General features: G+C 36.2%; 4 protein-coding genes across 4 annotated transcripts; all 4 read right to left on the bottom strand.

The window, feature by feature from the left end:
- Positions 1-868: 868 nt before the first annotated feature.
- LOC111803812 (protein ASPARTIC PROTEASE IN GUARD CELL 1-like) lies at positions 869-3,029 on the bottom strand. Its single transcript, XM_023688428.1, has one exon. It carries the CDS (start codon positions 2,739-2,741, stop codon positions 1,293-1,295), a length of 1,449 nt encoding a protein of 482 aa, XP_023544196.1. The 5' UTR covers positions 2,742-3,029; the 3' UTR covers positions 869-1,292.
- A 1,651-nt stretch (positions 3,030-4,680) lies between these two features.
- LOC111807788 (lysine histidine transporter-like 6) lies at positions 4,681-7,826 on the bottom strand. The gene is made up of 9 exons (XM_023693660.1): positions 7,580-7,826; positions 7,349-7,494; positions 7,058-7,272; positions 6,818-6,986; positions 5,650-6,043; positions 5,458-5,563; positions 5,098-5,189; positions 4,949-5,017; positions 4,681-4,848 (listed from the first exon to the last, which is right to left on the bottom strand). The coding sequence occupies exons 1-9, from the start codon at positions 7,604-7,606 to the stop codon at positions 4,750-4,752; spliced, it is 1,317 nt and encodes a 438-aa protein (XP_023549428.1). The 5' UTR covers positions 7,607-7,826; the 3' UTR covers positions 4,681-4,749.
- A 1,141-nt stretch (positions 7,827-8,967) lies between these two features.
- On the bottom strand, positions 8,968-20,907 carry LOC111795409 (mediator of RNA polymerase II transcription subunit 25-like; the record flags this gene model as incomplete). The annotated part of the gene is given in 15 exon segments (XM_023677824.1): positions 8,968-9,825; positions 11,488-11,574; positions 12,308-12,392; positions 12,485-12,553; positions 14,099-14,127; positions 14,412-14,465; positions 14,656-15,483; positions 15,583-15,650; positions 16,242-16,452; positions 16,796-16,861; positions 16,942-17,145; positions 17,978-18,108; positions 18,646-18,709; positions 19,755-19,785; positions 20,600-20,907. Coding segments are annotated over 15 exon segments (2,658 nt in total). The 3' UTR covers positions 8,968-9,192.
- Positions 20,908-25,850: 4,943 nt separating this feature from the next.
- LOC111801694 (transcription factor HHO2-like) lies at positions 25,851-27,774 on the bottom strand. The gene is made up of 5 exons (XM_023685803.1): positions 27,248-27,774; positions 26,924-27,159; positions 26,530-26,830; positions 26,374-26,450; positions 25,851-26,283 (listed from the first exon to the last, which is right to left on the bottom strand). Exons 1-5 carry the CDS (start codon positions 27,384-27,386, stop codon positions 25,981-25,983), a joined length of 1,056 nt encoding a protein of 351 aa, XP_023541571.1. The 5' UTR covers positions 27,387-27,774; the 3' UTR covers positions 25,851-25,980.
- Positions 27,775-27,849: the final 75 nt, after the last annotated feature.

The following is a 27,849-nucleotide window of genomic DNA, read 5'->3' as shown; positions in this document are numbered from 1 at the left end:
ACACTTCTGTTAATTTCTTTGATAATTAAAAATTATTAAATTGATCAAAACATTGTAATATTAATTTTCAAGGGTAAATTTAATATATACTACACATAATTGGATATAAGATTTGAGATGTGAATTTCGAACATGTTTTTTTATAGAAAAACATATTTGTCAATTAAATAAATTTATTTTCTCTTGGGGCATGCATACATCCAAGCATATTAATCGAATAATAATTTAATGACACGTTATTTTCATGTCAAAATTTTATTAACCTAAAAAATTAATATTTTAAATTAACTCAAGTTTGGAGGAATCAAAAAAGAAAATCTCTTAATTTGTCTTTATGAATGAGAACGAATAATAAGCGGTCTACCTCACCTAAACGCACTCCCACTTTCAAGCTTCAATTTTCACCAATACTATTGTATAAATCTACCTACTTTTAAATCAAACATTTTTCAAATAATTTTTATAAAATTATTTTATATATCTACTTACTTTTAATTGTCTGTTTTTATTTTTAACTTAAAAAATAATTTTATATTTGATAAAACTATCTCTAAATAAACATGAAAATAAAATAAAATATCATATCATATATACATATATATATATAGAGCAATTATGACAACCGAGCAAGATAGATGTCCACAATAATGTAAGACGACAAAGATGCACATGCAATTGCATGATGTATTATATTGTATTAAATCATTGATTAAATATTACAAGTAAAATAAAAACTATAAGAAAATAATATATTATATAAATTTTGGTGGTTAATAAAATACTACCTAATACATCATATACATTTGCATTTTATACTACATACAAAGGAATATATTAGAAGAATAATATTGTAAGAATTAAAATAAAGTTTAAGGGGAAAAAAACTATTAATCAAAAACTAAAAAATATTACAAATAAACTTAGAAATGACAAGAACAAAAGGCTAAAGAAAGACAGACCAATCAACGTCACAGCCTCAGCATCCAATGTTCAACGTACGACTAACCTGCAACCTGCAGTTGACCGTTTAACTGTTTCCCATTCCTCTGGATTTCACTACAAAAGACAAAAACTATTTTTTAATTGGACCCCGTAAATTCTAACGTTATCCACTTCTTTCCAGTAATGCCCTCATGCCATCTCAGAATTTACGACTGTTGCCAGTTACCGTTAACCGGTGGTCTATTTCATCATCTATATTACAAGAGCCTGTTGAAAATGGAGCGATTAGCTTAATAAAAGAACGGGATTAAGACGAAACTTCTGTTATTAAAATAAGAACTAAATAATAATTAGCATTTGTTGGAGGAGAACCCAACGAGCGAATTAGCGAGGTCGAAACTGACACGTGTCCCTTGCTGCTGTGCGTTTCCGAGTATTGACAATGTTGAGTCCGTAGGGGCAAAGGCGAAACAAAATGTTCCTTCCGAGTCAACCGGTATCAGGTAATTTTTGGCCGGCAACGGCAGCTCTTTCCCGTCCGCGAAGTGAAATGACACCGTCGGCACTTCGACTCTTGACTTCGACGACAAGTCGTAACAAGTATCGAACAACGCCACGCCACGTGCGGATTGCAAATCGTGCGTCTTCTTAACGAACGCGTCGCGCAACAAGTTATAAGCGGTGGTCTGCAACCGCGTCACGGCGGTGCCGGAGTCAATAATGATGCCGCCGTTTCCGTCTTGGCTCATTTGGAACGACGTCTCGGGAATCGGAAGAATTTCACCTCCGACGCTCATCCCTGTCATGCCGAGGTAGAAAAACGTGTCCAAATTAGGGTTCCGGTGCAGCGGCGCGGTTACGGCATCGGGAGGAATCGGTGAGTTGAAATCGAGAGTCGAGGTGGATTCAGAGTCACGGTCCACAAGACAGTACGAAAAAGACGAGGCATTAAGCTGCGAAGGGAACGAGAGCGAGCCGCCTCCTAGTCCGAGCAAACCGGCGGCGCCGATGAACAAACCCTCATTGTTATGGCCACAGCCTAGAGCGATATTTGTGAGAGAAGTCGAGCCGAGAGTAACAGTTTCAGTAACGAAATCGCCGACGGTGTAAGAACCATCGCCATAAGAGACCTCGTAGAGACAAGTACCATTCCGGCACTCAGAAACATCGAGCGATTTACATTGCTGTGTTTGGCAGGACAGAGACGTGAAAGAAGCAGAGGAAGTAGGCTCAAAAATTGGATCGGTTTGCTCGTAGCAATCAGCACAAGGCGCGCATTGTACCCAACTTACATCACTACCAGTATCGAGCACCATGTAAACCGGACTCGGCGGCCTACCGATTCCAACTCGGGAGAAGTACTCACCGCTCCCCTGACTCGCGCCTGAGACAATCGGACTCTCAAAATCCTCCGCCCCAAATTGCGAACCACCACCATTCCAGAGAGGTTCAAGATCTGCTCCAGTAATACCTCGAATGGCTAGATCCATCCTTGCAGTCAAAGATCTGACTCGAGCAGAGTCGCGGTGGAGTCTGGATAACGTGAGGGATTTGTAGTCAGTGTGCGAGGTTTTGATAATGGAAACCCTGGAATTCAACAGCAGAGTCAAGGAAGATGAGTCACTTTCATCTCGCATTGGAGATTGAGGCTGAAATGCAAAGACCTGCCGAGTGGTGTGAATGGAAGCAGCGACATCGAGCACGGAGGTTCCAGAGGCGTGAGGCAAGGTCCGGGAGAGAACGCCGGAAAAAGAGGCGTAAAGAAGGGGAAGAAGGAAGAGAAAAAAGGCGGTGGCCATTGAAAGGAGAGGATAAAGAAAAGCAAGGAGTGGTTGAGAAGCGAAAACAGAGGAGGTGTAGTATTTAAGAGAAGAAGAAGAAGAAGAAGAAGAAGAAGAAGAAGAAGAAGAAGAAGAGAAGGCGCGGGTGTGATTAAGTTCACTTCACGACAAGCGCGTTTGAAGGGCGTGAGAGAGAGGAAGAAAGGCGATGAAATGATTTTGAAAGAGATAGAAAGGGGAAGAAGATGCTTTGAATGAATGAAGCATATGCACGGGTGGGACATGACCTGACAATAATGCAAGTCTCTGGATTTTGTTACATGTATATATATATATTGCACATAATGTAAGAATTAGAATGCTAACATATATGCATATATTTTGGTAATAAAGTTTAGGGTTTATTTATAAAGTTAAGAGGAAGGTGGGGTCGAGGAGGGAAGATTTGTATGTCAAAAGGTGGGGGCTTAAATAAACAGGACATGCACTTTAGAATAATGTTGCTTCTTTGAATGGGAATGAATTCAATACCCCACTTTGTTATTAATGCCACTCTTTGTTTTATCATTCTTAAAACTCTCTCTCTCTCTACTTATTGTGATTATTCTGTCCAACTTTGCTTTTTCTTTATTTATTTCATTCATATTAAATTCCACTTTTTAATTTCAGTATTTAACTCATCCTAAACTTTTGTATATTCAATTAATACCGTAATTATTGTAAGAAGTTTAAAATTGGTAATCTAAAAATAAAATTTGAAAAGTAGAAGATGTTCATTCAAAAGTGTAGTTGTAGTGTACTCCACATTTTTACTATGAATGTGCGTTTAATAATATATTTATAAACCATAAAATAATTATAATTCTAAATCATTTTGTTATTATCGATACATTTGTTATAATTTTTGTAAAATCATTATTTTATAATATTATATCATTCGTACTTACTCTAATTTACATTTTAAAAAAATGAACTTACAATAATTATCAACTTTTAAGAAAGTTCCGAGAGTTTAATTTGCTATAGTTTAATGATAGTTCTTTTAACTTGCCCAAATTTTAATATTATCTATAGGTAATAGTGCAATAAGAATAGTAAAATATTGTGATGTGCCCCCATTGGTTAGGGAGGATAACAACCCACCATTTATAAAGGTGTAGAAATCAAAACCTTTAGTAAAAGTGCAAAGAAAACAATATGGGTTAGCGGTGAATCTGTATAGTATAAGAAAGCATATAAAGCAAAAGGAATTGTGAATAAATAAAGGTAAGAAAAGTAATATTGAGCTTGAAAAGAATAGAAGTAGAAAGTAGATTGATCCATTGAGACCCAGAAACAATGGAGCTTCCAACGTGATTCACAACTAAGGCATATGCAAAAGAACCAAAAGCATATATAACGCAAAGTAGAAAGGAAATTGAAGTGGGATGGCATATGCTAAGAAGCTTATACACCACACCAGCAACCCAAAAAGGAGATGCTGCACACCGCAACATTCTGCTCTCGACATATCTGCGCGCGCACACACACACAGTCCTTTTCCTCCAAAAATATTGCACCTTTTGGTCTTGACCTACATTCCATTCAAGCTGGTCCATCGCTATCAAGTTATTCCCATTACCCCAATGCTGGCACACTGTTTAGTGTCTGGCTCTAATACCTTTTGTAATAGTCCAAACCCACCGCTGGTAGATATAATCTGTTTTGGCCCATTACATATCATTGTCAGCCTCACGATTTTACGTTAACAGAAAGGTTTCACACCCCTATAAAAAATGCTTCGTTTCACTCTCTAATCGAAGGGGATCTCACCATCTTTAAAAATTTGGACAATTTCTCAATTTGTGCGTGACTTATGTAAAGGCGGTGCAAGGACCTAGGTCATAATGACGTGAATGAATATATAAGTATGAATGATAAGAAACACAAGTCAAGATATCCTTAACTATTTGTGAGATCTTACAAAGAACATTCATTTATAAGAAGTAAAAGGAAGACACATAAACATGATAAAATTAGAAAGGGTTTAGGCATAGAAAGTGTAAGTGGAAGCATCTGCTATTATATTGCGCAGGCCTCCCACAGTGGATGCCAACATTATGAACACTCCAATCAATATGCTTGCCTGTAACAAATAACATAAACCACACATATTGGTTACTACATCATTAGGTAATTAAGTAATTAACGAATGAAACTGTGATGAGGATGAACAAAATATATACCCAGTTGATGAACCAACTGCCACTGTAGCGCTTTGGCTTCTTGATCACTAGCCACATAACACTTGGAAGCTGCAATTAATTAAAGAGATGAAGAAACAGAGCAATTTGGATTCATGACAATTAAAGAGAGAATAAGAGAGAAATGTTACGAAGTAGGAAGTTGGAGCAAATCCAAAGCCACCAAAGAAACCAAGCAGATCTCCGAAGAAAGGGAAGGTGACTCCAACAAATATCGTAAATGCTGTGAGTTCCAATTACACGCCGTTACAAGGAATGTTTTGTTCTCCTCTCTAATCGATATGAAATCTAACAATCCCCTCTTTTTGAAGGCTCAGCGTCTTCGCTGGCACACCACTCGTTATCTGACTCTAATACCATTTGTTACAACTTCAACCCATTACTAGCATATATTGTCGTTTTGAGCTGTTGCAAATGGTATCAAAGCCAGACACCGTGTTCACTCCAAGGAACCATCTAAAATAAAAATTCACTTTTGCAGGAGAACTCACCAACATAAGCCGTTCGAGTGATAAATCTGAGGAGAAATCCATGAGGGAAGTTGAATCTCTTCCTCATTATCCTCTCCAACAAGTCGAACACAGGCATGGCATACACCTAATATGCATGCATACATACATGGGAGATTAGATCTTTTTCAACAATACTATTAAGATCAAAGGGAATTTAGTAATTGTTTAGACCTGGTAGCTGCCAATTACATGAACGACAACCATAAGATTAGCAGACGCAATGAGCCACGCAGGTCTTTTGAGATTCAAAAGAACATTATCTTCAACATCTTGCCCAAAAGCCCAGTATCCGATCAAAGCCACCGGAAAGTAGCAGATGGCGTTGATGATATAAGCCCCCACTGCGCCTTTCCACATTGGAACTTTTGACGGTTTCTCCGGCGTTGATGGTATGGTGGCTTGAATCTCGAGAATCACGGCGTGGCCGGCGAATGCGAAGGAGATTTGGCCTAAGGCGTTGAAGACTCTAAACATTGAATCTTGGACGCTGGTTTCCTTGTACGCATAGCTCACGTTTTGGATTCTACCATGGCTCAGGCTCCCAACCCATGCAATTGTCGAATAGCTGCAATCAATTCATCCTCATCTTCCAAATTTCTAAGTAATTCTCACTCTCCATTGTCTTACAAATCATTTATTGCTTTTTAGTATCTTTATTGATTTTAGACCTTTTGTATGAAATTTACTGAACAAAACACCATTTATGAGAGTATGAAAGTGTATGTTAGTAGATGCATTTTAAAAACTTTGATGGGAAGCTCGAAAGGAAAAGCCCAAACATACAATATCGGGTAATGATGGGCTTGGGCTGTTACAGATGGTATCAGAGTCAAACATCGGGCAATGTGCCAGCAAGGAGGTTGAGCCCGAAGGGGGGTGGACATGAAGCGATGTGCTAGCAAAGAGGTTGAGCCTCGAATGGGAGTGGACATGAGGCGATATGCCAACAAGGAGGTTGAGCTCCAAAGATGGGTAGACTGGAGGTGGTGTGCCAGCAAGGACCCTGACCCCGAAGGGGGTGGATTAAGAGATCCCACATCGGTTGGAATAGACGGTGAGATGCCACATCAGTTGAGGTGGATCCATTTATAAGGGTGTAGACATCTCTTAGCCGATGCGTTTTAAAAACTTATGAGTGGAAGTACAAGGAGGAGGAGAATATTATTACATTTGGGATTGAAAGATATGAGAAAGTTTTTTGAAAGAATGGGAAATCTTATACTCACAACTCATATTCGAAAGGAAGAATAAAGGTAGCAGACATGAAGCAGAGATTTAAGAATAATTTGAATTCATGGAACATATTCTGTCTAAAATTAAAGGCAGTTCTTTTGGTTACCTTAGAGACATGACGGCAGCTGCTAGAGAAACACCAGCAACAGAATTGAAATTGGGAAGTTGAGAAAGAAAGAGATGAATTGAACCAAATATCAAAATCCAGTAAGATTGTTTCACTTCAACGCAGTTCACACAAGCCATCTCCATGAACTTCTTCATGCACTTGCCTCCTGTTAAATCCATCATGTTCATATTAATATCATTGATAATTCAGAAATTTTTGTGATATCTAAAACCTTGCCTGTCACCATATACACTATGTCGCAGCCGACTTGGACAATGAGTTGCTGCGGCAGCACAATCCAGGGGCCAAGTTTTTCACCGAAAGCGTGTCGGCCGAGGTCGATATATCGATCGAAACGAGTCCCTGGGATGCATTCATGGAGCTGAATCATCTGCCACATTGTGTTTAGTGTCATGCACCATGATATGGACAAAACCATTGTCCCTGGACCCCTGATCAATCCATAATGGTTAGCCTAACCATGTAAAAACCTACACGATTTTGAGTTTAGCAGTGATTTAACATTACCATCCTAAGTAAACCATGGCATAGGGCAGGCTGAGGACCCCTGCACCTATCATGGCCGTGACAGAATGGAAGGTAGCATACCACCATTTGGCTTGCCGTGTTGGTTCTTTCCCGTTCTTCCATTCCTGGTCAGCCTCAAGAACTTCCTGGGAAGATGAACAGAGTTAAGAATATATAATTAACAGAGAAATTAAGGCCATAGCCATTGGACACGGTGGTTGCAGGCTTCACCTTAGGAGCTTCAGAAGCAGAAGCCATGTTCAAAGTAATATTAAGAGAAGGAGCCCAAACACGAAGGCAAAGATGAAAGGCTTTGAATTTGGTGTGTGTCTCTCAAAACGATGGAAACCAAATATAAATAGAATTAGCACCACTTTAGTTTTGCTTTACTTGATGCGTTGTTTTCAGGCCATTGTTTAAGAGGAAAAAGACAAAGGAAAATCAGCGGTACACAAAATGTAGGAAGGGGGGAAGTAAAGCAAAGTTGACTTGTAAGAGAGTTAATGAATGTATTTTCTCGTAACACTTGTATTCCTGTTATTACTTGGTTTCATTGTCTTCTTACACTTCTACTCCATGTGGCTATTTATATGTGTTTGTTGTCGAGCAATAACAATAGCTAAGTTTAAGTTTAAGATCTACATTGTTGATATGATATTGTCTACTTTAAATATAAACGCTCGTGACTTTATGTTTACCTTCACTTAAAATGTTTTGTACCAATAGAGATAATTATCGTTGTTTATATATTATGGATTTCTTTGTTCTATCTTCTAACAATATTTTCAAAATTCATGCCACGTTTTGAAAGTTAAAGAAGAAACATTGATTTTGTTAACGACGGTTGATATCTTATCTACTAAACCATATTTAAATCGATAAAATAGTGAGTAGAATATGGGGTCACTGGGGTGATGTGTAAAGCGGTGAAAGCTTGCTATTTTTTAGTTATGCAATTATTAATCATATAATGAAGAATCCTTTCTGCCTCTCTTTTTTAGTTCTGCAAAGAACAAAGTAGGAGGGGTCCTTGAAAGTGAGAACAACGAATCAAAATGATGTTATTGAATCGAGGGACGAGGAATAGTATTCTCATCCTCGCTGGTCTTTCTCAAACACACAGAAACACCCAACTTAATAGGGAAGAAAACAGTGTTTCCATGTTAGATTCTGCTATAAAAATCGCTCTCCTGATTAGCGATGAGAGTGATTCTATCTGTCGATGTATGAGAGTGAGAACAAATATTAAACTGTTATGAAAAAGTAACCTTTTCCTCGATCTAAAAAGTTTTGAGTTAGAATAGGCAATGACATAGGCAATGACATAGTTATTAGCAACGATGAAAACAAGGGTGATTTATGGTTGTTGAACATCCTGTTGACAAAAATAATAGCATTTTGAAACGTGGGAGGCCATTAGTGAAAGAAAGTATTATTAAAGTTAGAAGATGGTGGCTGTGTTTTAAAGTTGAGGTGGGGGTATCTAATTTCCTTTTTTGATGCATTCCCTGAAGGCTTGAGGCAGAAAGATGACTTCTTGGAGGCTTCTCATCACAAATATGTTATCATTATTTTACTACCATTTTAGTACAGTCCTACTTTTATGTTCATGGGGGAAAGAAACAACTGACTAGTAGCTTTCCGTTTCTTCCTCTCTAAAGGAAAAACGTCTCATTTCTTCCAATTCTAATGGATGTGACATTATAATTACTGGAACCATCGTGGCATATATTCATAAATTCACTATTACACATCAATACACTAGATCGGTTAAAAACCGTGCATTACCATGATTCTAATGAAATAATAAAAGCATCTGCATGAGACTAATTAGAATGCTCCAATCAACCCATAAAGGTTCCACCAGGCATGTTGGATTGACCCTGTGAAGAGACTTGTCCCTGTGAAACTAATTGTGATCGCCCTGCACCTTGACCATAAGATTGACCGATTCCACCAGCGACCATTTGTTGCTGCTGTGGCTGAATTTGTGGAATCTGCTGCTGGCTTTGAAGCTGTGACAATTGTGTTTGCTGCTGCTGCTGCTGCTGCTGCTGCTGTTGCTGTTGTTGCTGTTGTTGCACCTGAGGATGCTGCTGCTGTTGTTGCTGTTGTTGCTGTTGTTGCACCTGAGGATGCTGCTGCTGCTGTTGTAGCTGAGGATGCTGCTGCTGCTGCTGCTGTTGTAACTGAGGAAGCTGCTGCTGTTGTAGCTGAGGATGCTGCTGCTGCTGCTGTTGTAGCTGAGGATGCTGCTGCTGCTGCTGGTGCAACTGAGGAAGCTGTTGCTGCTGCTGTTGCATCTGAGTAAGCTGCTGCTGCTGCTGCTGTTGTTGCATTTGCGGTAGTTGTTGATGTTGTTGCAGCTGAGAAAGCTGATGCTGTTGCTGCATCTGCGGATGTTGTTGAAGCTGTTGTTGCATTTGCTGCTGTTGTTGCTGTTGACTGGGTATTTGTGGCTTAAACACAACCATATCCTGATTCAGAAAGTTTCAAAACGATGAAATACCAACAATCCATAATTAATAGCCTTTGACAAACTTGGAAATCCAAAACAAAAGTTATGTCTACAATTCTTGATTCTTTTGGTCAAATGGCCACATTCGAACCAATTCAAGTAAGTAGAGAGATAAGAACAAGAATAAAGGTCCTGGAATGTCAGAGAACGACCGAGATAAAAGCTATCAAATGGGGAAAGTAAGTAATTAATTTAAGAATAACGTTTTCTGTTTACTTACAAGAAATTTAAATTTAATGTTTTGAATGAGTAAAGCAACTGACTGAATAGAAATTATGAACATGGACCTAAATACGGATAGAGAACTATAGGCAAAAATGTTTTTCTGCATATTGTATACTACACATGACTGTGTCGTTCAATGCTCAACATGCCACGTGCGATTGTGTATGCACATGAAATTGAGCTTTAGAAAAATAAAAGGAGAATAAACATCCAGCATAAATATTGAACTCAAAATTTCACCAGCATCAAGATTAAGTATGTGCTCATGCTTGAGGCTTAAGTATATCTTGATCTAACGGATAATATCTATAAAACAATGACTCTTTTGACAAGAATGTCCACATCAACGCAGCTCATGCACCGCCCATATGCTAGAAAAAAAAGATTGATGATTGATTCATTTTATCATGTTTTTCATGATTTTGCAGACATGTTAGAACATGATGAACACCCTTTAGCACATTAAAGAAAGTCGAGAAAATAAAAGGACTGTTACTGTGAGGGAATGACCTTAAAGCAAATAAAAGGAAAAGTATTTAAACATGCTTGCTGAATACCTAAGGTATGGAACAGAGGATTATCTGAAATGAAGACTTCAAAGAAATGGATTTCAAAAGTTTCCGAAGGTTCCTTGGAATGCTTTAAAAATATTGTTTTTACTTACAATTAGCCACAAAACTGAATGCTAGAATAAACAAATGTACGAGCCTCTCAATAATTAGAGTGCTCTTCACAAATCTAATCTTTTTGAAATTCTCCCTCATTCCTCATCAACTTAGATTCGAAGCCTTCTGCTGAACTCCTCTTTGGCCTAGGGATCTCTCAACCAGCCCTATGGCACCTTTTTGTGGTTTATTTTGTTCATTCTTTCGTTCTAGATTTGTTTTTCTCTAATCCCCCCCNAAAAAAAAAGAGCCTCTCAATAATTAGATATATAAAATGATGAGATAATATGCAAGTCCGTCCCGTGTTTCATGTCCTTCATACGTGCGACTATGTTTGCACCTACCATTTACATAGAAAGATATCTATGTGGAAGATGATGAATTAAACTTCTAGATTCAATGAAATTGGGCACTGAATACACATCATGAAATGCTGCATCCTACAACTACAACACAGGAATTCTAGTGAACAGATGTTGCGGTTAAATACACGATTGCAGAACAAAGAAATGAGCAACAAACTTTCAGTTTAAAATAGATGATTGCAAAAGACAAAAGTAAATATCAAAGTTGCAGTCAACTATTGAATGATATTTCTCAACAAGCATCTGAGATTTGTTGGCAATGTATTGACCTCGAAATGAAGGATTAACATCATTTATTTAAAGCAAACAAAAGAAAGAATACTGATACTAATACAAACAAATCTTTGTAGCTCAAAAATATCTTACCCCTGGAAAAAGCATCCCGATCAAGCGGCAAGCCTTATCGGAAACAGATAGCAGCAAAGTTTGGGATGGTAACTGGATGACTGCACACTGGAACAGAACAAGAAGCGGCTCAACATAAGAAACCACTCAGGAAATAAAGTTTGAAGTGGGTTCAAAAATGAAATACAGATAACTAATCCAAAGGAACCAAAAATGCTGCAAGCAGAGTAAACTTTGCATGTAGTACTAGAACCTGAAATCATGCTTGGTAGTACAATGTCACTACATAGCACAAAATGCTTAAGGAAATGTAGGAGTAGGACTGGTATTTGTTATTACTAGTTTCAGATACTGAGGAAGTTAATTCTCTTAGAAGCAGGTACTTAATAATTCGGAAATCTAACCCCAATTTTTTAGATGATCTTTGGATAGGTGAAACTCCTCACTGTATCCTTTCCAAAGATCTATGCTTTGGTTATGCACAATACCTCTTGGTTTCGAACTCAAGGAAATCTAGCTCTGTTACGTAGTACCTAAGCCTTGCAAGAAACCTTTTGGAAAATGAAATTTGAGAATGGATCTCTCTAAGTTGACTACGCTCTTCATTCTTCCTTCAAATATTTTCCAGATAGATGCCTTCGGTTGGTAGATAAATCAGGAGTTTCACTTACTACTCTCTTTTTATTGTCATGTTGAACAGAAGCAACCATATTCGTTTAGGCTAGCCTTACACTAACGAACTGAACTTGCTACCAAAGCAGCCCGCAGCCAACTAATTTAACTAAAAAGGGGATTAACTAAGAGATAGTAACGAATAAACAACAAAAGGGGAGTAACTTACAAGCTTCTTTTCTTGAAGCTGGCCAAGAAATCCATGCTGATTCATAGCTCGGAAAACAAGAAAATCAGCTTTTCCAACATATTGCCTAAAATCAAATACAACAAAACTTGAGCTAGTTTTAATTAAGCAGATAGAAGAAAAGAGAAATTACTATTATCTCACTGAGCAACAAATTACTTGTTATTCATGTGATCCTGTGAGATAAGCCGAACTATTTGCATTGTCGGCGGCCAGTTTGCTGCAAGCCTATAAACACAAAAGATAGATAAATGGTTCCACTTCTACGAAAAAAATTGAACTGATTCACAAATTTTAAACGTGAAGTATGGAAAGTCAACAAAATCTCAAGAGGAGGGAGGTAAAAGTATGCTGAAACAGATCATAAATTTCTATACTTCGAATGAAATGATGTTCAATATTTAGAATGAAATGATGCTCAATATTTAGAGATTTTATTAGCATGACCAACAAAATTCAAGACTTAGCGAACAAAGAAATTCATGAGAACTCAAAAATGACTGACAGATTTCTTGGGCTCCTTCTTTAGTCTTTACCATAATCAAAGTAACAAGAATCTAAAGTTTTTGATGGAGATTGCCCATCAATAATGGAAGCAAGAGTTCAAAGGGGAGAACTGTTGAGTAAAAAAGTACTGCGACTGCCATTGTACCCACACCTACCAGTGAAGAAACACAGCAACTACCAATCAAACATTATTAACAACAAAAGAATAGAACAACAGAGTTTGGACCAAGGGCTACGTTAGAAGGGAAAATGCAGTATATTTCCAGTATTAATGAATCATTCATGAAAAGTCAACCTCCAATCCGCAGTGAACACATCTGTTAGCAGATAATGGCCGAAGATGCCCACAGACCACCACACAAATCCTTGCCAACCATCAGGGAAATAGATATGGGAGGCGCTACCACTTAGTTCTATGCTATAGAAAATATTGTACTCCATAGAAACCTATTTTTGAAGTAACAGGTTTCTGCAGATGTGAACCATAACCAGGACACCCCAGTACGAAACCTCTTGCTTCCGTTTTCATATTTACATCCGTCATTGGCTCTGTGAAGCACGTGTGTGATATTGATGTGACTTAAGGATGATTCTACGACTTCAACCGCTGACGGGCTCTATTAAATAGGTGATTGCAGCAGTTACTGTCTCCATTAAGATACAGATAGAGCTAATAGCAACTGCCTTTTTGTGTTTCTTGTTGAAGGCAGGTTCAGCCTGTAGAAAGCATAATCACCTTGCTAAATAACAGTTAACAGAGCATCTTATCAGGTTGCCTGAAGTTCCCAAAATTATTCACACCATTGGTATCCACAAATCATTTGATTTCCCACCGAAGAGCACCCAAGTAGTAAACACTAACTTTTCAGGTTAGTTCTTAGACCCGAAGCAAGCTCAAAAATCTTCAACCAGAAAATTATCTAGCCTAAGTATTTAAGAATTCCTGATTAAAAACTAGGAAAAAACTGTGTCAAGAAATATGTATATCAGCTAGTTCAGGGCACCACAAAAGGGGTCAACTAAATAATTCTAATACTTCAAATTATTGAGTAAACTGGTCAATGCAAGTAGGTTTATTCTAATACCCTTCAACTCGATAAGATATATGGTATAATGATTCCTAATTTGCAAAATTTTATTAACTATCAACTAAAAAAGAATTATATATATCTAAACATTATCAAATATATGGCAGGAGAAGCAAAAAAAAAAAAAAAAAAAAAAAAAAAAAAAAAAAAAAAAAAANCAGAACCATAGTCCACTTACTTCTCAGAAGCTGAAGCACTCCTGTAACCCTGACAGAAACAACTCAATCAGTTAAATATCAATGAATAACTTGACATTGTGGATTTGTGGTAGGAGGAAAGGTAATTTTCTGATCACTATAAAAGCTTTCAATGTATAATCCATTGATATAAAGAGACTGATAAAAAACGGTATAACTAAAATAAAAGGTCGTGCTTTTTTCAACCAGAGGAAAATTTTTTTTTAAAAAAAAAAAAAAAAGTGCAAGAAATTATACCAAGAAAATAAATTTTCATTTTTACTAAAATTATGTAGCGGATGATCAGGAACATACTTCCATTCTGGTAATAAAAACAGGCTGGCCTTGTCTCTGCCCAGATAGATTTCCCTGCATTGCCATGCCCAAACAATGTTTGAGATAATTTTTCATTCCATAATTTCTACGACAAAGAATAATTTTATGCAACTACTCAACTTTTTTGTCATGCTTAGAACTTAGAAGACAAAGCTTTTCAACTTTTTAATGGATACATTATCACAACTATCACGTAAACAACACAGGCACATTCACAACATACCTCCCAAAATTTCACATATTTGGATTGTGCTGGTTGCAAAGCCCCTGCTGAATGCTGTGATAATGGCATATTTGCTGCTGCATTGTTCACTCCAAGTGAATGCATCCCATTTTGAACTTGTTGAGGCATTCCTGGAGTAGGAATCATCGTGCCATTTCCAGAAGAAACACCTGGTTGGGTTAAGTTGCTCATAACATTTTGGTTCATGCTAATTCCACTTTGTACCACTTGTGTTCCTGCAAGATTTCCTTGGCTAATCCCAGGAACTGATTGACTCACACTAGGACCACCTTGGAGATTTCCTGCCGCTTGTGAAGTGGAAACATTTGAATTTCCAGAAATGTTGTTATTTGCTGAAGTAAGTGAGCTTAGACCTGAGTTCGGTGCAACCTGTGTAAGAGTTGTAGAACCATTTATTGATGTCATACCAGATTGACTGGATGAAAATACATTTTGTGCAGCAGGCACAGATGATCCCATTCCACTGGATATCATATTGGATACATGCATGGCCATTGGGGTTTGACCCATAGACGTAAGTCCAATGGAATTTCCTCCATTTAAAGTAGCAGAGCTCATCACCCGTGCTTGAGAAATATTATTCAGAATGCTAACATTAGCAGGACCCACAGGTCGTAAAGTCTGTGGAACGCCATTCACTAGAGGTTTAAGATCTTGTGTGCTCTCGTTATTTGTGATCATCTCCTGAGAAGAAAGTGGTGAAGAGGTCTGCAAGCTAGGGACTCCCTGTGAAGCTGCACGAACAACAGATGGCATATGTGGTGGATATGCAGATCCATTTGTCATAGATGTAACAGTATTTGGTTCCTGATAAAAATTATAGTCCAGCATGATTCAGGCTGTAAGGCTATCATAAAAGCCAAATTTCTACCATAGAAATTAAGAATAAAAAGAAATGAGTCTTACAACTTTCACAGTAGCAGGAGGCACATTAGCAACAGAAACTGGCTGCCGGTTAATGATAGGTCCATTTACTGGGATAGACAAAAAAAGAAACGCAAGTGTCAAACACTTCTTGCAAATGTCCATGTGAACTTTTTAAATAACCAGAGATTTCCAAACTCAACATGAGTTGGAAATATGGACACATTTCCAAACGTTTCTATTGAGAAGAATGAAAAAACCAAAGAAGCAGTACAAAAATTCAATAACACCAAACACAGGGATACCGAAATATGAACTTACACAAAAGAGCTCTGACTTCAACCATCAGTTTGAATATTCTTTAATTTCCTATTTAGATAAAGCCCAACTATAATCCTTTTCACTCTCTTGCAGAATTTGTATCTTTAAGCACTAGTCTTTTCATTTATTCAATCAAAGTTTGGTCTCCAGCCGTAAGAATCTAAATCTACCTAGTTCAAATTATGCTTCAAATACCAGATCTAAATGCCAATTAGTATACTTCAGACTTGCAAGTCACATGGCATGACCATATCCCTGTCATGAAGATCAGCCAGACTAGGAAGACATCTTAAATCAACTGTTCAGGAATATCATATTTATTTCCAAAGCTAATGCATCTAATGATCAGGATCTGACAAAGATAAGCTAATAGTGGGGACCTGATGGAGTAGTGGTTGGAGGTGGTCCAGTAACAGGCACAACAGGAGATATGTCCATTTTCACAGGACTCTGGTTTGCAGGCAAACTAGTAATTCCAGGACGACTTAAAGCTGCACGGGCTTCCACAAAATTTTCAGAGATCAAGACAAGGTATGAGGGGGTTTTAACATTATCAATAGGTGGATCTGCTGACCGGAGGTTCCGTTTTCCCTTCATTAAAAGGTGGAGCAGTCAGTCACATATAGTTACAAATGAGGCTATTAATATTTATAAATAATACCAACTATAATGCCACAATATAAGCTGCTGAAAATTTCACTGAGATTACTCAAAATTAGAAATCCAGAAAATATGAGGGATTAAAAATTGAACTGGCAATGATAGCATGTCGGAGTAACTCCAGATTTCACCATTACAAAATTAATAGAAGAAATTCGGAATGACTTGGTTGAGGAAATAAGTATCTAAATGGTAGATTCAGAGAAGTTGCAAGGGCTTCTGTTTTATGTACACGTGTGAGGGGGAGGGAGCTTGAGTAAACATTCGTACTTACAGCAGTGTAAATTGCTCTTAGTTTTGGAAGCTGTTTGGGGCAAATAACTGACAGAGATATGAAGCACTGCATGGAAAGATGGTCTAGTTACCTTATTATCTGCAACACTTAACGGGGAAGAAAAAATTAAGCTACGTAATGTTAACCTGAGGAAATGATTTAGCAACTGTCTCAGCATATGATTGAGAACTCCCTGGTTCAACATTGTCATGTTGCTCCAAGTTTTGCACTGCTGGTCTATATACTGGCGTTGGCAGGGGATAAGGATTACTTGCAGCAACAAGAATACAGTGCTTCTGCATATCCATAGTTTGTTGATTTTGGCCACCATTTTGTTGAGTTGGGAACATCTAGATAGAAATAATTAGGCAAGACAAATCATAAGGGATATAAAGTCATGCTATATTTCTTTCATGAGAACAAAAAATTGTGATAGCAAAAGAACATTACAACAGGAAAAGAAAATCTTAATTGCATACCTAGTTTAGCATCATCCCGTTTTTTTTTTTTTCTATAAAAAAAATTATTCATAATAAACAAAAATATTCCATTAGAAACATAAAATTAGCCAAGCCTATGCAAATGGATCTCAAAAATATTTAACCCATCCCAAGCTCATTAAAGTTCATTGTATAAGCCTTCAACTGAAGGCCAAGGAATTTCACAAATCAAACATAGTTAAAAACAAGACATGTGAATATAAAATTATATTTTAGTGTTGATTATAACAAAAGAAAGCTTCCACTTTTAGTCATAGCGAGAGAAACTTAACATAGTTATGTCATCCAACTTCTTGAACAAAAACTCAAGAATTTGGAGCTTCTAAAGCTCTTGATAATTGGCCTTTCCTTATATTTCAGAAGTTAAATTATTTTGCTTGTCCGAAGAACTCCATAATCATTCCTGTGTCCTAAAATACTTTTAATTGTATAATTACAATATGAAGAACTAAATTTGTGGCATGGTAAGACGAGAGCAAAAGGTCAAACCATCTGGAACATCATCAGTATTCTAGAAAGAAGATGGGGACCCTCTAGTCTCTAATATAGAAATGTTTATTCAAGACAAGATGAGCAGTTGAGAGATGAAAATGAACCATACAACCATCGTTAAGAAATGATGAGATAAAGCACCATAACAATAGTTCAGAAGAACGAGATCAGAGGGCAAGAATATGCATACCATAAGTGCTTCAGCAAGCCCTTCAGCTATTGCAGCGTCACTGAAACCCCCACCAGAAAAGGGAATAGCTGAAAGCCATTGTATGAAAATATCAACATCTCTTGTCCACCCAGTCCGCTGTACTAGACATCCTGAAAAAAGAGAAGTTGAAATAAAAAAGAATGGGCATATTCAAAATCATGTAACACGCTAAATTTCCAATAAAACTAACAAGATGCCACATCACACTTTGTCTACTGGATGTGACTAATTTCACTCTTGAAACAATATACAAATGCAGACATATATATCCTGAAAATCTTGGAAACTAAATTCCTGTACATCTTTATGTCAGGGGTTTGGAAGAGAATTGGTATTAGAAATCATTCTCCAATTGCACTCTACTTATGCTAATACATTAGCTTATGTGTAAAGGCCAAGAGAAACTTGGAACTTCGAGAGTATATGAGACCCACATGACTAGTGGAGGACTTAGTCCAGAAAGTTGTCCATATAGAACATTGGACAAGATAATATCATGGCCAAATTCTATCAGTAAACATTTCGTGGTCACAATTAGCTAGACTATTGAATGACACAAACAAACACAATGTTCTGGTGCAGGAAAATAAATGCTCAACATCAGAGCATAAACATAATGAACCAGGAAAAATAAGCTCCTTACTAACCACAATACGATCCATGAGTATGAAACATGACCAGAGAGAACTCGACATTAGAGGTTGGTGGTTTCTGCATTCCAAAAGTAAAGTATATCATTGGTCAGGTAGAATGAAAGATGTCGCTAGAACATTCACAAGAGCATGCTCTGTTTAGAACCAAGCATAAGAAATTATTATTAAATAATGTGATTTTAAGAGCTAGAAATGATTTCGTATTTTTAATTGCATATGAGATGAGAAAGATTTGAAATGGATGTGATCATCTAATCTGTCTTGATGTTGCCTAGAAATGAAAAGAAAATAAATATTTTAATTATACTTTTAATCAGTGAAACTTAAAATTCGATAAGATTTGTTAACTTTGAAAATCAAAATGGCTAGATTAGTAACCTTAAAAATTCATAAGGCTAGATTAGTAACCTTTGGAATTGAATTAACTATAACTATTAAAAGTTGAAAGAGCTAAATTTGTGTGGAAAACTGTTCTGAAAATATTTTTTATTCTGTTTTCAAAACTGTTTTTGAACGTTAGGAATACTGACTCGTAAAAGCTCATATTACTGAGCATCTAGGAATCACTCACGAGGACATGATTTGGAAAGGAAACAACCACCACATTCTTTTTCTCTCAAAAATAGGCCATTGACAAGAACACTCTAAAAGAAAACAAGAGAAGGGGAAAAAAAAAACTTTTATACCCCAATTATCCAAATGCACTTTTACAGAGCCGTATAAACAGAAAACTAAAATCCTTTACCCACATTTTCACCAACTAAACATAATATTATCAGATTATCACACGTCTCAATGGAAACATCAGCTTCTAACTATAAATCCTACAAAAGATAAAGGCCTCAATTTTGAAGTCTTCAAAAAAGAAAGAAAAACCAAGCGTTTCATCCAGCATCAACATGGAAGCACCATGTATCAATCTAAATTGATGGACCATATATCAATTCTAGCATTCCTACAACAGTATCCTCTGTTATGAAGATGAATTGACAGCTTAATTCTTATAGGGATATTCTCTAAATTTCAAAATCTGAAAGAACTATTGCATACATGAAATGTTAGGGATAAACTATATTTGTCTTCTGAAAAAGAAAGAGACATACCTGCCCGGTTGTTTCATTTCCACCGAAACATCTGCATAAGTAGAAAGTTAGCTTTTATCATATCCTTATTACCATCCAAGAGATTACCCATGAACTATTTCTAACATCAAAAGGCAACAACAAAAATAAAAGGTGTAAACATTAATGAATTTTCACATGAAACTGTAAAGATAAAATCTTCATCACCGTTTTGTATCAATGGTAGGTGTCAGATGATTCATATTCTATAACATCCACGGGCTTTCTTTCATTGAAAGCCTCGTTTGAACTCTTAAGACTTGCAAACCCTTGAGTTGAAATACAGGAATTATTTTACCATGTGAATTATGTGCTCTATTTTACATTTATTTGTTGTTATCAGCTACGTTGTGGCTAAGGACACTCCTAAAAATACATAACAAGAGAGGTGGAGATCTTCGTAGCCTACTGAATCAAGTCAATGTCAACAAAAATGATAGAATTTAAGCCCATCCAAATCAGGAACATGGTAACAAATCGTGAGTTCTACAGAAATAAATAGGCGACTCGAGAATCAACTGTCAGAAAGGAACCGTAGGTATAATATGGTTCAGGTTAAAAATGGAGAGTCAGGCAGGTACTTAATGTGGACTCTAAATGTGAATTCCGAATTGGGGAAAAATCAACAAAACTGATTGTGATCGTTCACATGATAGCCCGTTGGCTATCACAATTAGAACCGAATGACCAGTCAAGAAACAGATAAAGCTTTGTAGGCATTTCCAGAAAGTCCTAAAACACAAACAATAACATACGAAAACGCGTAGTTACGCAATTAGAAAAACAGACAGGAAGGAGAGCGGAGAAGTGATGGATAATAGGAGTACCTGACGATCTTTTCGATGTAATCGGACACGACAGTTTGCCAGAAGGGACCCATGGCCGCGGTACCTTCAACGACTACTATCAACTGCTTCTCTGCCATGGAATGACTCCGAGAGAAGTCGGCAGTCGGGATTTTGAGGTTTATCGATTATGATTCCCGCCGGTTTCGAGACCAATTCCGGGAACCTGAGAAAGCGTGCGCAAATGGTAAAATTGGAAGCAGAACCAAAATTCATCAACGGGTTTTCTTAGCCAAGGCTACAACCCCGTATTAAAGGTGTCATCTTTTTTTCCTTTTTTTTTTTTTTTTTTCTTTTCTCTTCTTCTTTTGTTTCTCAATTTCAGTTAAGGCTATTTTTTCTAATCTCTTTTATTATTATTATTATTATTAAAGTCAGTTAATTTACCTGTTTTATCATAGATAATAAAATAATAACATTGGTAATAATCATTTTTTTTGTCGTATGTAGTTCCGATCAATTTTTTAATTCTATTATTGAAACTCGCTATCGTAAAACTTCCAACCGTATTACGAGAGAATTACCATAAAAAAATATATATATTGAAATCATAAATAATTCGTTTTATTAGTTAATGCAAGTTCATGGGACAATTTTAGTGGTATCTAAATAACAAAAAATAATAACGCGCATCATTACTACAACATTAAATTGCCTCCCATTATGAGACTGACACGAGAAACCAGGGGAGATATTATGAAAAAATATTTTTATTTTTTTTTTTAAATATAACCCAAGTTTGGATAGTTAAAATATATGCATATATCAAATAAGTTAGTTACTTACAGATATATTTATATTTATATATAAAACCCACTTTTAACTGAATGAAAAATTCTCGTAGATTCTTGTCATTACCCATAGTTGAATAAGCATTTTACCTACATTAGTTGTTACAAGTACTTATTTGTGTTTAAACTAGTAATAAAAGATCATATGAAATATGTGTGTAAATTTAGTTTAATGGTTGGGCCCATGGGCTATGGGCTATTTTCTGTTAAGCCCATAATATTGAAAACATAGTCCAAAGCGAAGTGTGTGAAGATGCGTTGTTGTAGATGTGGAAACCCAGCCAACATGTGTGCCCTCACCCTCTACATTCGTGTCAATATTCCATGATAATTCAGCCCAGACATCTGCTGGTTGCTGGTGGGTGACAAGGCTCAGATTCAGATTCAGATTCAGTCCTTGTCCTATTTCACAAGGAAAGTGCAGAATAAATTTATGTGTTGCCAATGGAAAGTCTACTTGTCCTGCTCCTATATCCTTCGGATTACACCCAATTGATCATATTCATACCAAACCAAACCAAACAATGGTTTGGAAATGAACTTGGACGACATAGTGGGCATTAGAGAACACCAACCCAACCAAATCTAGTTTTTATCATCTCATTCAAACTCTTCCAAACAGGTACACATAAACAAAAACAATGTGTGTTTCTTAATTGCTTTTAATTAATGCCACTAACCAAGTTTGTAGAATCTCTTGATGTAAGAGATGCATCTAATGAAAGGTCAATGAACTTGGACGGGATTATGAACGCAATTAACTCTCTATCATCAATTAATCCACTCATTTGAAATATTAAAATATTATTAAGTCAAGCTTATATTGTTCATAATGGGTGTGTTGAAGAAGAGGATGTAGTGAAATAAAATCGAAGCTTATATTGCAAAAGGCTTTATTTAAGTCACCGACTTTAATGATTTTGATTAATTACTAATCATGCCTAAACATATATTTATTGTATAGCTACCTCAAAATAAATAAATTAATTAATAGAAACCAACCAAACCAAATTTGAATGATAAGATTTGTTTCACTTTAATTTATAGTCCAACATTTTTGGTCAAACATATCATATTATAATGTCTTTTTGTAAGATAATGGCTTAGTCAATGGTTTCATGACAGATGGAATGATGTTCAAAATTGTCAACACCTTGAACTCTTCTTCTTTTACATCTTTACAGGTACAAATGCACAAATTGAAGAATTATTTTTTTTTTTTTCTTTTATATCTAAAACAAGTCAAATTAATTAAAATTTTACCTTTGTAAAGAGTGAAAATTTTAATAAAAATATATTCGATAAATTTATATTTAAATGTTAAATTAGATCTTGTGATCGAGAATTCAATAATAAAAAATGAAATGTTGCAATATTAACAATATAAAGTAATGTATTTTTATAATATCTTTGGAAGTTAGGCCACCATTGAAGATATAAGAAAGGAATATTCCTTAGAATTTTTTTCCAAATGCAAAAAGGATCATGCACATAACTCACAAGAAACAGCATGCAACGCTGTCGTTTTGTGCATGTATTGATTCCAAGTTTTTCTAAATAGTCTCTCTAAATTTTGATTAAAAATAAATAAATAAGGTATTTGCAAGGCTCCTCAAAAGTCGCTTGGCCTTTTATGCCCTCAAGGGTCACTATCTATCCTCGAACTTATCCATATGAGGGGCAACGATCATCTGCGCGTGCGTATTTGTTTAAATCATGGTCGTGCAATGGAGACCGTCGGATGAAGAATCTAAGGAAAGTGTAGAAGAAAGGGGGCCCAAGGATATTATTAAAATAGATCTGAGTGTGGGGAATCTTGACGATGCGAGATTCTTGAGGGGGTGTTGTGGGCCAGGTCAGAATTAAAAAAGATAACGTAATAAATTGGAGAGGGAGAGAGAATATTCTAAATAGTATAAATTAATTACCAAAAAAGGATATTATGAAACCATTGCGGAATATTCGGATCGAGGCGCCATCACATCGTTAACAGAACCACTAAAGATGGTGTGTTGGAAATTTAATTAATTTGATATTATTTTTTAAAAAGAGTATTATTATTCAATTTTCTATTAAATATATTTTTTTAAAATATTAACCTTTTTGTGTCAATAGATTTTGGTAGACATTTTTAAAAATTTTAAAATTTAATCAAACACGAATTTTAAATTTATGCTTAAAACTTGGTTCATGCATCGATTGACCTTCACATAAAAAAAAGAATTTTTAAATGGATATCAAAATAATTAATGAGAAAAATAAAAAAATGGTTTCACTTATTAGATTTTTTTTTTTTTTTTTTTTTTTTTTTTTTTTNACCCATTCTAATACATGTGTGTCTATATATATATATTCAATTACCAAATATATTCCAAGTGAAATACCAAAATTAGCCTCTGGGCTGTGGATTTTAAAAAATAAATTTAATATTAAGTATAGTTTGAATTAAATGAGAAAACAGATCACGGTATAAACCTTTCCATGGATTTCGATTGGTAATTAAGAATGTAATCATGTTATAGCTATACACCCAACTTTGATTATATAAAAAAGATAAGCGATAATTTAATTTAATTATAATTTAGCAACCGATCTCTAACGCATTTAATAATATATTATATATATATATATATATGAAATAATAGTTTGATGTTATAGTGGCGTGGTTGTCTATTGTCGCTCTCTTATTATCTTTATAAATATTTTTTAGAAATAATTTAATTTGATTTTTCTTTTTTGTCACTAAATTGATGAGTTTTCCTTGATTTAGGTTTAGATTAAAAAAGAAAAAGTCTTAGTAAAAACTTCTAGAGAACTACAATAAAAAGTGTAGTTTTTTTTTTTTTCCTTTTTCTTTTTTAGTGCGATAAATTTTAGGTAAAGATGAAAAAAACATTAGTTTGAATATTCAAACATGTGAAAAGTTGAATATGGGGGCCAAAAAGTCAAAGGAGTAATTGGTCTTAATATCGTTTATTTGAAAAACTTGGTCGTGAATATTTTGAAAAAATGCGTATTACCAAAGAAAGTGATACGAACCAAAAGTTGGTGGGTAAAAAATATGAAATGAAAAGGTCACCAAATGGCTTCTCCTAGGTTTTCAAAATGCATTTTTTTTTTAAATACTTTTTCCCAAAGTTTTTTAAAATTAAAACAATTTCTGCCAAGTGTTTTTATACATAATATTACCCTCCAAGCTCTTCTATAAATATCAATAATATTAGGATTAATAACTTTAAATTTATATTTAAAAAACGATTATGAGTCGTGACCCGATGGTCATTGATAGCAATGCAGCAACAATTTGTCCTCGGCAATAACTAGTGCTAGTTGCTAGGGATTGGTAGCAATAATCATTGGTGGCAAGAGGCAACATGTAATAGCATAAACTCATCGATCTATTTTAGCCTGTTATCTATCATCATTAATCTCACGATTTTAAAATGTTTCTACTAAGGAGAGGTTTCCACACTCTTATAAGAGATGTTTCATTCTCCTCTTCAACCGATATGAGATCTCACAATCTAGCATTCTCGTTAACACAGTGTCTGATTCTGATTATTTATAACATAGGATCAAACTATGAAAAAGTAAAGTCCTCGCTTACATGCTCGATAATACTTTAATAGTTATGGACCTATATTTTATGTGTATTTTGTTTTAAGCTTCTTCTTCGATAGAACAAGAGGAAGAAGACAAGATTTAGCAAAGAAAGGGATATGTTTTGGCCCTTGTCTTCTCTTTTAAGGAGGTGGGTTTAGTGGGATGTTAATTTTGTAGGAGAAGAAGTAAGTATTAAGTTGGAAACCTTATCTTAAAAGAAAAGATAAGATCCAAAATTCTGACTTTTTAACTAACCACCTTCCTTCACATTCAACCTCCATTTATACTCATCTTTTACTCAATTTAATCAAACGTTTGTATGACCAACAATATCATAATTGCATTTTTGTGGTAACGAGACAACGATTATGTGTCACATGTTCTAATCCAGTGAATAAATCAATTGTGTGAAATTCCAACTTTAGTCACGTTTGAGGGATACGTTTTAGGAAACGTGAGCCAAAAATACATTGATAACAGTTTTAGAGAAATTAAGGTTATAACCTAAAAATAAGTAGACAACCATAAGAATTTTGATACATCTCCGGGACAGTACATTTTGGAACATTTTAGCAATGACAGATATTATTTTGGTGACTGGTCATACACTCTTGTATTTACAGGACATGAAATGATAAATGTTTATCTAACATGAAAGCAAGTAAAATGGGATTGCAATGGACAACAGGTCGTAGACGAGCATGACCGAGACATCCGAAATGGTAAACGGGATTTATGTTTTAGCTTATTTTGTCCAAATTTTGTTGTGATAATTACTTAATTGAAGCAATAAAATTTATGGATTGATAGAGAGGAGTTGAAAAGGACAAAGAACAGGATAAAGGACATCCAAGAATGGGGAAAGAAACTTCACGTGAAAATGTTGATGTATACCACATGCTTCATCAATACTTACAAAACTTTTACACCTCTCTCCAACATTCAACAAAAATGTCAAAAAACTACAATCTACGCCGGCGACGGCGAGGTTGTGGTGGTGTGAGTCGACGAAGACGTCACCGGCGAATTCGATTGAACAACTCCGCCGCTCTGCCTCCCCTTCCCTTCCTCTGCCGTCATCTGCCGTCGCACCGTCGTTGCCACCGGAGCATAAATCCCATTTCTCGATTTCGCTGTTGTTGCTACCGTGTACTTCGGTGGAGGCGGCGGCACCCATAAGCTTCCGACCACCACGAATTGCTGCGGCGATGAGGAGCTGCCGGTGTCTTGCATTGCAGAATTTGTGGGCCTTCTTGCGTGCAATCGGTATTTCTGAGATTAAATTAAGAACAGAACAATCAAACTTCTGATATAAAATTATAATTAAAAAATAAAGTGCCATAAATTAATTGCGATATGAACCTGTAAATGGCTTTTAACTTCATCGTTGGTGAGCCCATCAACCTTCATTAACTCTCTGATTTGTTTCGGCGTAGCAACTGTAATTAAAATCACGTAAGAACAAATCCCTTCGCAAAGAACAAAGAAAAAAAAAAAGAAACACGAATTTGTTTGTACCATGAGGGCCGCCAAGCTGTTGAAGTGCGTGAACGAATCGCCGGTGTAACTCCGACGACCAGCACCGCCTTTGTTTTCTCCGAGTCTGAGATTCCTTTTCCTCTCGTTTACTAGTCTCCGCCGTCGAACTCGTCGTCGCTTCACGAATCGGAGAAGAGCCGACTGTTTTAGCGACATCCACCGCCGCCTCTAGTTTTAATGGAGTGGTTTTCCCCTTCTGAAACGGCTGAAAAGCACCGCCACCGCCACCGCCATTGTTCTTTACCTCAACAGCAGACGACGCCGTTTCCTTAACAACATCCTGCAAAAAGGGAACAAATTTAACAAAACTTTCCCAGAAAGTTCTCGCTCGTTCTCTGTTTTTCGAAACAGAGTAATGATGATGAAATTCTACCTCTGTAATGGGAGATTCCGGTGATTGATTCCAAAGCTGAGCCGTTTTAAGCCAATCCGATCGACCCCCTTCGTTTTTCTCTGGTTGTAACAGCTCATCTTCTTCATTTTCAAAATGGGAATCAACAGACGCTCTGTTAATCGGGATAAACTCCTCCAAAACAGGGCCATCGCTGGAAGTATGTTCAGAGCTCTCTGTTGACACCCCAGATAACTGCTGCCGGCAAGAATCAATAGCTGCAAAAAAAGGGGGAAACAAATCGTACCCAAAATTAAACAAAACAAGCAACAGAAAAAGAGCAGAGTAATTGGAAGATAGAATTACCTCTTGTGACAAGCTCCAAACAAAGGGGAAGTTCGCGCTGGAAGACCTGAATTTTGCGACGTTCTTGATCCAGAGCATCAGCATAGTGCCTCAAATCCATTCCGACTCGAATATCCAGAAAATTATCAACGAAACCCATGGCAGAAAACGAAAGAAACCCAGATTGATTTGGAAGTGAAAGACGGGGGTTGGTTTATTTAAGGAAGGAGTAGGTGGGGTGATCGAAAATGGAACATAGAAAAATCCGAAGGGAGCAATGAGAAAGAACTGGAAAGTGGAATAATGGAATCTATAGAATCAAGAAAAGGAATAAACTTGGGGAAAACAATAGAGAAATAAAGAAGAGGAAGAGAATGAATAATGGTGTTAATAAAATCCCAAAATTCACAAACTCAACATAATGGAGTTTCTGGAGAGAGAATCAATGGAGGATTCTAGAGAGAGAGAGAAGAAGAAGAGAGGGATTGGTCGAAGTCGTGGCGTCGCATATAACATCGAATCTTTCCGATTGGAGGTTTAGGGTTCGGGTCTTGTAGATTCCTGGAATTTTATTCTTGTTTTTTTTCGATATCTATCTGTGGGCTGTTAATGACGTCATCACC

Source organism: Cucurbita pepo, chromosome LG01 (assembly GCF_002806865.2).
Source record: "Cucurbita pepo subsp. pepo cultivar mu-cu-16 chromosome LG01, ASM280686v2, whole genome shotgun sequence".
Classification (NCBI taxonomy): domain Eukaryota; kingdom Viridiplantae; phylum Streptophyta; class Magnoliopsida; order Cucurbitales; family Cucurbitaceae; genus Cucurbita; species Cucurbita pepo.
This window is presented reverse-complemented; position numbering and strand designations above follow the sequence as displayed.

What these genes read in the sequence shown, in the direction of transcription:
- LOC111801694 (XM_023685803.1), bottom strand. Translation starts at nt 27,386, where the DNA reads ATGGGTTTCGTTGATAATTTTCTGGATATTCGAGTCGGAATGGATTTG. An exon ending in CGGAATCTCCCATTACAGAG is followed by an intron (nt 26,831 to 26,923) that starts GTAGAATTTCAT and finishes CCCTTTTTGCAG; the next exon opens with GATGTTGTTAAGGAAACGGC. An exon ending in ACAGCTTGGCGGCCCTCATG is followed by an intron (nt 26,451 to 26,529) that starts GTACAAACAAAT and finishes TTTTAATTACAG; the next exon opens with TTGCTACGCCGAAACAAATC.
- LOC111803812 (XM_023688428.1), bottom strand. Translation starts at nt 2,741, where the DNA reads ATGGCCACCGCCTTTTTTCTCTTCCTTCTTCCCCTTCTTTACGCCTCT.
- LOC111807788 (XM_023693660.1), bottom strand. Translation starts at nt 7,606, where the DNA reads ATGGCTTCTGCTTCTGAAGCTCCTAAG. An exon ending in GCCATGGTTTACTTAGGATG is followed by an intron (nt 7,273 to 7,348) that starts GTAATGTTAAAT and finishes TGGATTGATCAG; the next exon opens with GGGTCCAGGGACAATGGTTT. An exon ending in GCTGCCGTCATGTCTCTAAG is followed by an intron (nt 6,044 to 6,817) that starts GTAACCAAAAGA and finishes AATTGATTGCAG; the next exon opens with CTATTCGACAATTGCATGGG.